Source organism: Rhopilema esculentum, chromosome 11, assembly GCF_057945365.1.
Source record: "Rhopilema esculentum isolate cy_ngs chromosome 11, ASM5794536v1, whole genome shotgun sequence".
NCBI lineage: Eukaryota > Metazoa > Cnidaria > Scyphozoa > Rhizostomeae > Rhizostomatidae > Rhopilema > Rhopilema esculentum.
In genome coordinates this window covers 14215544-14227847 of record NC_142825.1, presented here as the reverse complement: position 1 = coordinate 14227847, position 12304 = coordinate 14215544, and the positions used below count along the sequence as shown (strand labels likewise).

The following is a 12304-nucleotide window of genomic DNA, read 5'->3' as shown; positions in this document are numbered from 1 at the left end:
TAGTGTGATATATCAAAATTTTATGTATCCAATTTAATAAATTCAAAACAAATTAAGGGATGAATTTTAATGATTGCAAATTACCAAACATATATTTTTAAAGAAACGCACACATTTTTTTCATATTATGACTAGATTTGACAGTTCCCAAAAATCAATGGTTGAGAAATTCCCCGAATGAATGTTTATTTCACAAGAAACAGCCACAATAAGAGTACCCCAGAAAACAACAAAACCATAGTTATTTCAAAAGTTCAAAGAAGCAAATATTCTCAACAATTTTACTAAAAGCTGATAAACATCACCTCAAACCTAGGTTTTGAACCATGTACCAGTTGTAATCTTTAATCTATTGATTTTTCCTTGCCAGTTAGTAACTTTTATTTTTGTAAGCAGTAACATTAAAACGAAAGCAGTAACGAAAAAGTGGTAAGCTGTGAAAGATCAATTCAATACTGAACAAGATTATAACTGCCAATAAAGCAATTCACATTCTTCTGCTTCCCTTTAGAAACATCGAACAACAGCATTTTAGGCCACAAACAAAACACAATTATTGAGTTAAGCTTTTTTTCAGAATATCAGATTTGATAAGAATGTTTCCAGTAAACACCTAACAACATGGAAGTTTAAAACTTTAAAACACAAGTTTAAAATATCCTTGAAAAAGTTTATGTTAACAAATCTGACTAGCTCTATAGGAACAGGAATATGTGTTATTTTAGGCAGTAATAATAATTTTGAATTTTTTTTTGTTTTTGTTTCAGGATTGTTTTGCATTTCCTTGTTATCAGAATATTAAAGATTATTCTCAATTGCATATTTTACCTGAAATGTAATAAGCAATGAGATATATCAAGCTTTACTATTGTTGATTAACATGTTTGCTTTTTAAAACTATTTCAGTAAAAGGACAGAACATAAGCTACCAGGAAAGACCAGTTGCTAGAAGAATATCAGGTATTTCATTTCTTTTATTCTTCAGTTCAAATTGAATTAAGACCTGAAGTAAGTGTCTCTAATAATCTATTATCTAAACCTTTGCTTACGATTGCAAGTCAGAGATTCTTTTACTTTAGAATTCTTTGTAAAGGGTTGAAATTATATGGTGACTTTATAAGCAATATATTGATAATAGTGTTGTAGCTAAGGGCTATGAATCTTGCACACATTATGATAAAAGCATGAAAATCTGCACAACTACACAGTTTGATATGCTGAATAAGATAGGACCGGGACCCAGACTGTTAAATGCCCCAAAATGCTATTTTTGGAATGCTTAATTGTTCCCAGACTCCTAAACTGATTATCTCTATAACTTTGTTGAAAACGAAATCAAAGACATGAAAATTGGTATAGATACTAATCAGAACACAGTTATGTGATTTAGATTCACACCTATCGTCAAAATGCCCCCAAATACTAATTTGAGACCATGTACTCGTTCCCAGACCTCAAACACGCTGATCTCCAACTCTACTAAAAATAAAATCAATAGCAAGCAACTTGATTTAGAAACTAACGATAGCACACTAAAAGAATTTGGTTCGACACGCATCTTCAAAATGCCCCCGAATGCTATTTTTAGAATGCCTGTTCCCAGACTTCTAAATTGATTGTCTCTTTAACTTGGTTGAAAACCAAATAAATGACACGAGAATTAGTATAAATGCTAATCATAACACGGTAATGTGACTTAGATTCACAACCATCATCAAAATGCCCCTAAATGCTGTACTCGTTCCCAGACCTCTAACACGCTAATCTCTACAATTTCTCTAATAATGAAATCAATAACAAGCAACTTGATTCAGATACTGATGATAACAATGCCAAAAAGACTTTAAGGCAGTGGTCCTGAAATATCAAAACTGGGGAAGGATTTAACTTAACTTTTCACTTACCCTGCTTTGTATACTGCCAGCAATCTGCAAATTTAGCTAACGAACCATTGTATCAACGCATGCAGGGTCGTATTAACCATTAAGCAGACTAAGCATATGCTTATGGCACCGCAATCAAATGGGGCATCACATTACTGGGAAATGAGTGAGAAGAAACGAAAAAATATGTGGCAAATGTAAAATTGGCAAAGCTGGTGTAAATTTACCAAAATATGGTCAAACAGAATATGGTCAAGCAAAATATGGTCAGGTTATGTTCCTTGGTAAATGTAAAAGAAATTGACAGAACTATTACAGATTGATGTAAATTTTCTGCTTCTTGATCAGGTAACTCACTGCTAGCGCATTGCAGTCTGGCATCTGCTGGTCAATATGATCTTTAACAAAGTCACATTTTCCTGTGAACTCTGTGTCTATGATGTAATGTTTACGGTATCCATGATATTCTACTGCATTAGTAAAAAATCCAATCACCTTCTTTGATTCTTTCTCTAAATTCTAACAGATAACTTATAAGCACTTAGTATAAGTAGTTATCTCTAACAATCGATATATTTTTACTTTTTTGACCTAGGGAAACTGCTTGTATTCACTCAGTGACAGGTCTAGGGGGTGTTATAGGAGCTCCAGCACATCTGGTCTGTGCTTTAGTCTTTTCTTGAATAACCAATTAGTGAAGGGTTTGGTCAGCAAGATCTACCGGGGCTTTTCCAGCTCATTCTGCTCCCGTTTGGTGTTCTGTTATCGACTCCTTTGGTAATTGCATAGTTCTGTTATCCACTCGTTTGGTAATTGCATAGTTCTGAGATTGACTCATTTGGTAATTGCATAGTTCTGAGATTGACTCATTTGGTAATTGCATAGTTCTGAGATTGACTCATTTGGTAATTGCATAGTTCTGAGATTGACTCATTTGGTAATTGCATAGTTCTGAGATTGACTCATTTGGTAATTGCATAGTTCTGAGATTGACTCATTTGGTAATTGCATAGTTCTGAGATTGACTCATTTGGTAATTGCATAGTTCTGAGATTGACTCATTTGGTAATTGCATAGTTCTGAGATTGACTCATTTGGTAATTGCATAGTTCTGAGATTGACTCATTTGGTAATTGCATAGTTCTGAGATTGACTCATTTGGTAATTGCATAGTTCTGAGATTGACTCATTTGGTAATTGCATAGTTCTGAGATTGACTCGTTTGGTAATTGCATAGTTCTGAGATTGACTCATTTGGTAATTGCATAGTTCTGAGATTGACTCATTTGGTAATTGCATAGTTCTGAGATTGACTCATTTGGTAATTGCATAGTTCTGAGATTGACTCATTTGGTAATTGCATAGTTCTGAGATTGACTCATTTGGTAATTGCATAGTTCTGAGATTGACTCATTTGGTAATTGCATAGTTCTGAGATTGACTCCTTTTGGTAATTGCATAGTTCTGTTATCCACTCGTTTGGTAATTGCATAGTTCTGAGATTGACTCATTTGGTAATTGCATAGTTCTGAGATTGACTCATTTGGTAATTGCATAGTTCTGTTATTGACTCCTTTTGGTAATTGCATAGTTCTGTTATCCACTCATTTGGTAATTGCATAGTTCTGAGATTGACTCATTTGGTAATTGCATAGTTCTGAGATTGACTCATTTGGTAATTGCATAGTTCTGAGATTGACTCATTTGGTAATTGCATAGTTCTGAGATTGACTCATTTGGTAATTGCATAGTTCTGAGATTGACTCATTTGGTAATTGCATAGTTCTGAGATTGACTCATTTGGTAATTGCATAGTTCTGTTATTGACTCATTTGGTAATTGCATAGTTCTGAGATTGACTCATTTGGTAATTGCATAGTTCTGAGATTGACTCATTTGGTAATTGCATAGTTCTGAGATTGACTCATTTGGTAATTGCATAGTTCTGTTATTGACTCCTTTTGGTAATTGCATAGTTCTGTTATCCACTCGTTTGGTAATTGCATAGTTCTGAGATTGACTCATTTGGTAATTGCATAGTTCTGAGATTGACTCATTTGGTAATTGCATAGTTCTGAGATTGACTCATTTGGTAATTGCATAGTTCTGTTATTGACTCATTTGGTAATTGCATAGTTCTGAGATTGACTCATTTGGTAATTGCATAGTTCTGAGATTGACTCATTTGGTAATTGCATAGTTCTGAGATTGACTCATTTGGTAATTGCATAGTTCTGAGATTGACTCATTTGGTAATTGCATAGTTCTGTTATTGACTCCTTTTGGTAATTGCATAGTTCTGTTATCCACTCGTTTGGTAATTGCATAGTTCTGAGATTGACTCATTTGGTAATTGCATAGTTCTGAGATTGACTCATTTGGTAATTGCATAGTTCTGAGATTGACTCATTTGGTAATTGCATAGTTCTGAGATTGACTCATTTGGTAATTGCATAGTTCTGAGATTGACTCCTTTGGTAATTGCATAGTTCTGAGATTGACTCATTTGGTAATTGCATAGTTCTGAGATTGACTCATTTGGTAATTGCATAGTTCTGAGATTGACTCATTTGGTAATTGCATAGTTCTGAGATTGACTCATTTGGTAATTGCATAGTTCTGAGATTGACTCATTTGGTAATTGCATAGTTCTGAGATTGACTCATTTGGTAATTGCATAGTTCTGAGATTGACTCATTTGGTAATTGCATAGTTCTGAGATTGACTCATTTGGTAATTGCATAGTTCTGTTATTGACTCATTTGGTAATTGCATAGTTCTGAGATTGACTCATTTGGTAATTGCATAGTTCTGAGATTGACTCATTTGGTAATTGCATAGTTCTGAGATTGACTCATTTGGTAATTGCATAGTTCTGTTATTGACTCCTTTTGGTAATTGCATAGTTCTGTTATCCACTCGTTTGGTAATTGCATAGTTCTGAGATTGACTCATTTGGTAATTGCATAGTTCTGAGATTGACTCATTTGGTAATTGCATAGTTCTGAGATTGACTCATTTGGTAATTGCATAGTTCTGTTATTGACTCATTTGGTAATTGCATAGTTCTGAGATTGACTCATTTGGTAATTGCATAGTTCTGAGATTGACTCATTTGGTAATTGCATAGTTCTGAGATTGACTCATTTGGTAATTGCATAGTTCTGAGATTGACTCATTTGGTAATTGCATAGTTCTGTTATTGACTCCTTTTGGTAATTGCATAGTTCTGTTATCCACTCGTTTGGTAATTGCATAGTTCTGAGATTGACTCATTTGGTAATTGCATAGTTCTGAGATTGACTCATTTGGTAATTGCATAGTTCTGAGATTGACTCATTTGGTAATTGCATAGTTCTGAGATTGACTCATTTGGTAATTGCATAGTTCTGAGATTGACTCATTTGGTAATTGCATAGTTCTGAGATTGACTCATTTGGTAATTGCATAGTTCTGAGATTGACTCATTTGGTAATTGCATAGTTCTGAGATTGACTCATTTGGTAATTGCATAGTTCTGAGATTGACTCATTTGGTAATTGCATAGTTCTGAGATTGACTCATTTGGTAATTGCATAGTTCTGAGATTGACTCATTTGGTAATTGCATAGTTCTGAGATTGACTCATTTGGTAATTGCATAGTTCTGAGATTGACTCATTTGGTAATTGCATAGTTCTGAGATTGACTCATTTGGTAATTGCATAGTTCTGAGATTGACTCATTTGGTAATTGCATAGTTCTGAGATTGACTCATTTGGTAATTGCATAGTTCTGAGATTGACTCATTTGGTAATTGCATAGTTCTGAGATTGACTCATTTGGTAATTGCATAGTTCTGAGATTGACTCATTTGGTAATTGCATAGTTCTGAGATTGACTCATTTGGTAATTGCATAGTTCTGAGATTGACTCATTTGGTAATTGCATAGTTCTGAGATTGACTCATTTGGTAATTGCATAGTTCTGAGATTGACTCATTTGGTAATTGCATAGTTCTGAGATTGACTCATTTGGTAATTGCATAGTTCTGAGATTGACTCATTTGGTAATTGCATAGTTCTGTTATTGACTCCTTTTGGTAATTGCATAGTTCTGTTATCCACTCGTTTGGTAATTGCATAGTTCTGAGATTGACTCATTTGGTAATTGCATAGTTCTGAGATTGACTCATTTGGTAATTGCATAGTTCTGAGATTGACTCATTTGGTAATTGCATAGTTCTGAGATTGACTCATTTGGTAATTGCATAGTTCTGAGATTGACTCATTTGGTAATTGCATAGTTCTGAGATTGACTCATTTGGTAATTGCATAGTTCTGAGATTGACTCATTTGGTAATTGCATAGTTCTGAGATTGACTCATTTGGTAATTGCATAGTTCTGAGATTGACTCATTTGGTAATTGCATAGTTCTGAGATTGACTCATTTGGTAATTGCATAGTTCTGAGATTGACTCATTTGGTAATTGCATAGTTCTGAGATTGACTCATTTGGTAATTGCATAGTTCTGAGATTGACTCATTTGGTAATTGCATAGTTCTGAGATTGACTCATTTGGTAATTGCATAGTTCTGAGATTGACTCATTTGGTAATTGCATAGTTCTGAGATTGACTCATTTGGTAATTGCATAGTTCTGAGATTGACTCATTTGGTAATTGCATAGTTCTGAGATTGACTCATTTGGTAATTGCATAGTTCTGAGATTGACTCATTTGGTAATTGCATAGTTCTGAGATTGACTCATTTGGTAATTGCATAGTTCTGAGATTGACTCATTTGGTAATTGCATAGTTCTGAGATTGACTCATTTGGTAATTGCATAGTTCTGAGATTGACTCATTTGGTAATTGCATAGTTCTGAGATTGACTCATTTGGTAATTGCATAGTTCTGTTATTGACTCCTTTTGGTAATTGCATAGTTCTGTTATTGACTCATTTGGTAATTGCATAGTTCTGAGATTGACTCATTTGGTAATTGCATAGTTCTGAGATTGACTCATTTGGTAATTGCATAGTTCTGAGATTGACTCATTTGGTAATTGCATAGTTCTGAGATTGACTCATTTGGTAATTGCATAGTTCTGTTATTGACTCCTTTTGGCAATTGCTTAGTTCTTTTAATGGCACCTTTGGTAACTGCAGAGCGATTTCATACACCTCTGGTCAAAGGTTTTTGATTTTGTCTGGCAGAAAACGTCTTCATCAGAAAACACCATTTGTAATTCCGCATTATCATTAGGTGGATTGGCAGCATTATCTCTGATAGGTCTAATGCCATGATTTCGATCCAATGAACCTCGATCTGCTCCTGAATGCAAAGTCCTTGTCGGCTAGCACTAATGACCTGCAAGGGACATCTTCAAGGTAAATACGTTAATGCCTGCTATGCAGTAGGCTTCTCTCGACCAGCAAACGATTTAACTGTATCAAAAACTGATGGTGCATACCGAAATATGGAATAGACTGTGTCTCGCGATGCCTGAAAGAATATGTTAGATCGGTATCCCCTTTAATTTTTTATCCAGTAGCCAACTCTACCCAATACTTTTCGATATTCAAGCATGGAAATTTAGCAATTACGATAATAACAAAATCTATCAAAACTGGCTTGTATCTACCTCCTCGTGATTGCAAAGATTCGACTCATTACAAACTGAGTGGCCTTTTTGTAAGTGTTCCGTCCAACTTCAAGTGTTCCGTCCAACTGAGTACTAATGACTATCTTTCCCAGCGCGAAATCATTTGTGATCAAAGCTAATTTGATCGGGGTCTTAATCGTACTTTCAAATAAGTATTTCATACAAGATCAATAGCATTTAGTTGGTTTTTAGCGACATTCCAGAGAAGAACTCTTTAGAGATCTGGGAACCATTACACATTCTAAATACAGCATTCGGGTAGCATTTTGAAGATGGGAGTCAATTTAAATCCTTCACGAGTGAAAATCCAATCCTTCTAAATCTTTGTTTGTTATGATTAGTATTCTTGCTAACTTTCATGTCATTGATTTCAATTTCAACAAAGTTATAGAGAAAATCAATATATGTTGTCGAACGCATTTTGAAGATGCGTGTCGAATCAAATTCTCTTGGTGTGCTTTAAATAGTATCTAAATCAAGTTGTTTGCTATTGATTTTATTTTTAGCGGAGTTGTAGAGATAAGCGTGTTAGAGGTCTGGGAACGAGTACATGATCTCAAAATATTATTTGGGGGCATTTTGACGATAGGTGTGAATCTAAATCACATTACCGTGTTATGATTAGTTTCTATACCAATTTTCATGTCTTTGATTTCATTTTCAATAAAGTTATAGAGAAAATCAATTTAGGAGTCTGGATACAATTATGCATTCCAAAAATAGCATTTTGGGGCATTTAACAGTCTGGGTCCCGGTCCCATCTTATTCAGCATATCAAACTGTGTAGTTGTGCAGATTTTCATGCTTTTATCACCATGTGTGCATTCATTCTGCTTATCCCCTACACTTTATAAGTTTTTTAAGGTTTGCAGAATTATAAACTGGTTTTTGCAGTAAGTTGAGATTAAAGAACTGTGGTTAATGAAATGTTAATGTATTCTTTCTAAAGGAAAGATGCCAATTTTCTTTTAGGTTTTCTTTTCTTTTCTCTTCTTGAAAACCATGGCTTCTTATTGAATAAACTAGTCAAATAAAAAGTTTAATAGCTTTCTATGTGTAAACTTTTTAATGCAGCACACAAATGTTAAAATTTCTACAATGCCTGCCAAAAGTACTTGGAACACCTACCAATTTACGCTGCATTTTATATCTTTCATTCCTTTCATGAAAAAAGTTGCTACTTCCGCCCCTTCCCCCTAAAACAATGTTGATGATTCAGAGAAATATCATAAAAAAAGCGCAAAAGAAAGTGCTTCCTAAAATCCTAACCCGTTTGATTGAAAACCAACATTGTTCTGTGGGGGAGAGGGGGATGATTGGTTTTGACCTTGGAAATTGATGTCAGTGTTCCAAGACTTTTGGCAGGCATTGTAGTTGATGCAGCACTCTGTCGTAATTTAATTCTCATTGCAATGAAAAAATTTACCTCTCGTAAAGCCTTATAATTGTGAAGTTTTAAATATGAATTTTTCAATTTTGTGCGGCTATTTTTTCAAGGGCTGATGAATTTTTACGTGAAGCTTAGTTTCAATAATTTTTTGAAATCACTACTAATCTTTAAAGATGATTTACGCATCATTTTGAATCTGGAGAGCTTTATCTTAATTGAATGTTCGTTTTTTAAGAGAGCTCCATGATTGATCAAGCGATTGACAGTGTACAGCAAGCAACATACGCAGAGTTATCAAGATTAGCGTCTTCTCCATTAAGTCGAATCGAAGTTCCGATCCCACCGTGTCCATCTCCCGAGGAGCTTGTTGAAGATTGCGAAGCCGAAAGTAGTAATAAACTTGACAGGAAAGTTAGAGAGTTCTCAGATGAAGTTGGCATAACTTTAGAATCCGAATCTGCGATGACCGAGAAAACTGATAGTGGTAACTCGAATGTACATGAAGACATAACCAGAGCTTCTTTAAACCACATTGCACATGTAGACATAAATGGCTTAGGGCTGGAAAAAGATACAGAAATGATGAACTATCCAACAAAAACTCATTCTAAAAGAGCTGTTTTAGCCTGGGGAAAGAAATTAGAAATTGCAGTTCCAACTGGGAAGGAAAGTGAAATTTCAGATACTGATGAAGATTTTCCAGCGCAAGTTGCTCGGAAGGGTGAACATTTTGACGAAACTGAGACGGTCTCTTCTACTGGTGCAAGTAGAAAGAAATTACCTATGTCTAAAAATAATTTCAAGCTGAAACAAGAACCTCGAAAAGTTGAAAAGAAAAGACCCTTCTCAGCATCAACTGTCAATTATTCGGCTCTCAGAAGTAAAAGTATAGAGTTTCTGTCGGAAGAAGAAATATCAAAAGCAAAATTGTATATATCAGAGAGAACACTAGAAACACTTTTGTATATGGATTTTCTTAAAGAAAAAGACAAATTAAAGAAAGAAGATTGCGAGAGAGATATAGAACTGTTAGGAAAGCAACTTTCCAATTCCTGTCACTTAAAAGAAGAAAAAGAAAAGCGGAAGAATGAAATACCCCCTGAAATGCAGGTTGGTATTTTTTTGCAATACATTTTGTTGTGTTTCAACAAAATTGCTAACATAAAGAAAATGTAAAGAGAAAAGGCCTTTATAAAATGAAAAGGCTATGAGCCTGTGTGAGGATGGCTCAATTATTCGGATCACGGTCTAAAGACCCAAGAATCTGAGGTTCTGGCCACTGTTATGACCAAACGTTAATTTTGAATGAGGAGAGACACCATCTCTCTATAATTCCAGGCGTCGTAAGTACGAAGTGGAGCTACATCAAGAGGAAGACTCGGACACTGCTTGATAAATGTCGCCTCTCAATGTCTCATAAACTACCTTTTGATGCTAGGTAGAAACCTTGCTTAATCCAAAGATATTCGGTAAGCAAATTTCAAAGGAGCTCAAACTATTATGGGGTTTTTAGCTAAAATTTCCTTGTGATTATCATTTCCTTGGTTAAAGGTAATGTATTCATATAAAAGGACTGCGTTTACCCAACTTGTCAAGTAACATCAAAATAACGGCTTGCGATTGGTCAGCATTCTTGCGATGCAAAACTGCTCACATGAAAAGCTAGCCTCGCAGTGTAGAAGATAAACAGAACGATCACAATGGCTGGAGCAATGAAATGAAAATTTCTGAAAACCACCGCACAGTTGCTTGCTTTAGCTGGACACATTATCTTTAAAAGTGATACATAAGATGATATTATGAGAAAATTTTACAGTGGAATATCGTTTGATTGTATAAAGGTATTTCGGATTAACAAATTAAAATTGTTTTTTTCTCCAGGTATTCTCGATAGCACAGATGATAAGGGCTAGAAAAGAACGTCCTGATTCTGGTATGAGGAAAAACAACGGAAACAGAATTTTTGCTAAAGGGCAGGAGGCAGTTGGTATTCGTGGAGCACGGAATGATGAGAAGCGACCAGCACGCGGCAATAGTGCCAATTGTGCAAAAAGAATACTTCTCAAAGCTGATAAAGAGATTATCGAGCTTAAAAAAGAAAGGCAAGAAGATGTTTCTATGATATGGAGAAGTATTTCGGGGATAGACCTAAAGTGTAAACAAGATAAAACCGAGAATGCTCCCGTGGACGAGGCTGATATAGCTACTGGGGAAATCTCAGGGATTGAGTCCAGGGAAATGAAAAAAGCTGGAAATGATGGATTGAATACAGAGGGTGACAAAATACCTGATAATAGAAACTTGAAGTTATTACCGGAGAGGAAAACAAGAGAAACGTTAGTGGATGCCGTAGTATCATCCGATTCTGAGAAAACCTCAGGCAAACGGATCTCGGGAGACAATGGAACAGACACCTGCTTGGCAAAAGAAAGAAGCAACAAATCAAGAACGCACATTACATTTTGCAAAGAAGAAAAGAAACAGCGGATTTTGAGACCTACAAGTGCCGTTATTCAAAGACAGCTACGGTCCAGATCTTTAAAAAATATAACCTCTGCAAGTTTGCAAGATCCAGCCGGTAAAGCAAGGCCGGAATCTTCTCCGCCGCTATCGACTGAAGCGAGGCGATCGATGTTGAAAAGGAGACAAGTATCTGCTAGCCAAGTACGCAATAAAGCCAATGAAAACAAAAAAGGGTTGAATACAAAAGTAATCTCATCAGAGGTATTGATATCTCGAAGTTTATTGGAACTAGATCTTGCAGCTTTGAAATTGTCCTTTTAACGATCTTTTTTTGTTCGTAAACTGTCTAGAGCTATTATTTTGGTAATATGAATCGAGACATGTCAATTTCGAAGGTTTGCTCAACTGTTCTACATGAGGTACAAAATACAACGGAAAATTGAGTTTTAAGATATTTAGAAAGATTTAATTTTCATGTGAGAAACAAAGATTCTTTTGATAAGAAAACTTTTTTGAAGCTGTAACATTTTAAATATTTTTAGGACTTTGTAACGATTTAATCCTGAACTAAATTGTTGATTTTTTCTACGTTTTTCTATTTAATCCAATTTCCTGGTTAGTCCTTTTTTGAAAAAAGTTCAGGCCGCAAAGTGTTGTCACTAAAGCTGTTTTCAAGCACATTGACAAACAAAGACATTAATTTAAGTCGTAATTAAAAACACGCTTAATCATATCTCTTATTTATTCCTTTTATTCTGAATCTACTGATAAAAATCTCCTAGAACCAGGATCCGAAACATGCAAACAATCTTTTGGTGGTACAAAACTTGAAAATGGCTTTGAGAAAAGCAAACATTTAGTAAACTAAAGCTTTTCGTCTGACACTCTTCAGAGTTTAAAACGTCAGAACATTACGTTACTAA

General features: G+C 35.0%; 1 protein-coding gene across 3 annotated transcripts in view; it reads left to right on the top strand.

Moving 5' to 3' along the window:
• LOC135693722 (uncharacterized) overlaps positions 1 to 12304 on the top strand; it is a 29777-nt gene that overhangs the window by 3383 nt on the left and 14090 nt on the right. For all 3 annotated transcript variants that reach the window (XR_016144204.1, XR_016144203.1, XM_089111085.1), the window contains exons 3-5: positions 907 to 960; positions 9154 to 10028; positions 10800 to 11642. Coding sequence is in view for 1 of the 3 variants with exons in the window: in XM_089111085.1 (XP_088967211.1) it covers positions 907 to 960; positions 9154 to 10028; positions 10800 to 11642 (1772 nt within the window). In the remaining 2 variants the exon portion in view is untranslated. The remainder of the gene's footprint in view (positions 1 to 906; positions 961 to 9153; positions 10029 to 10799; positions 11643 to 12304) is intronic.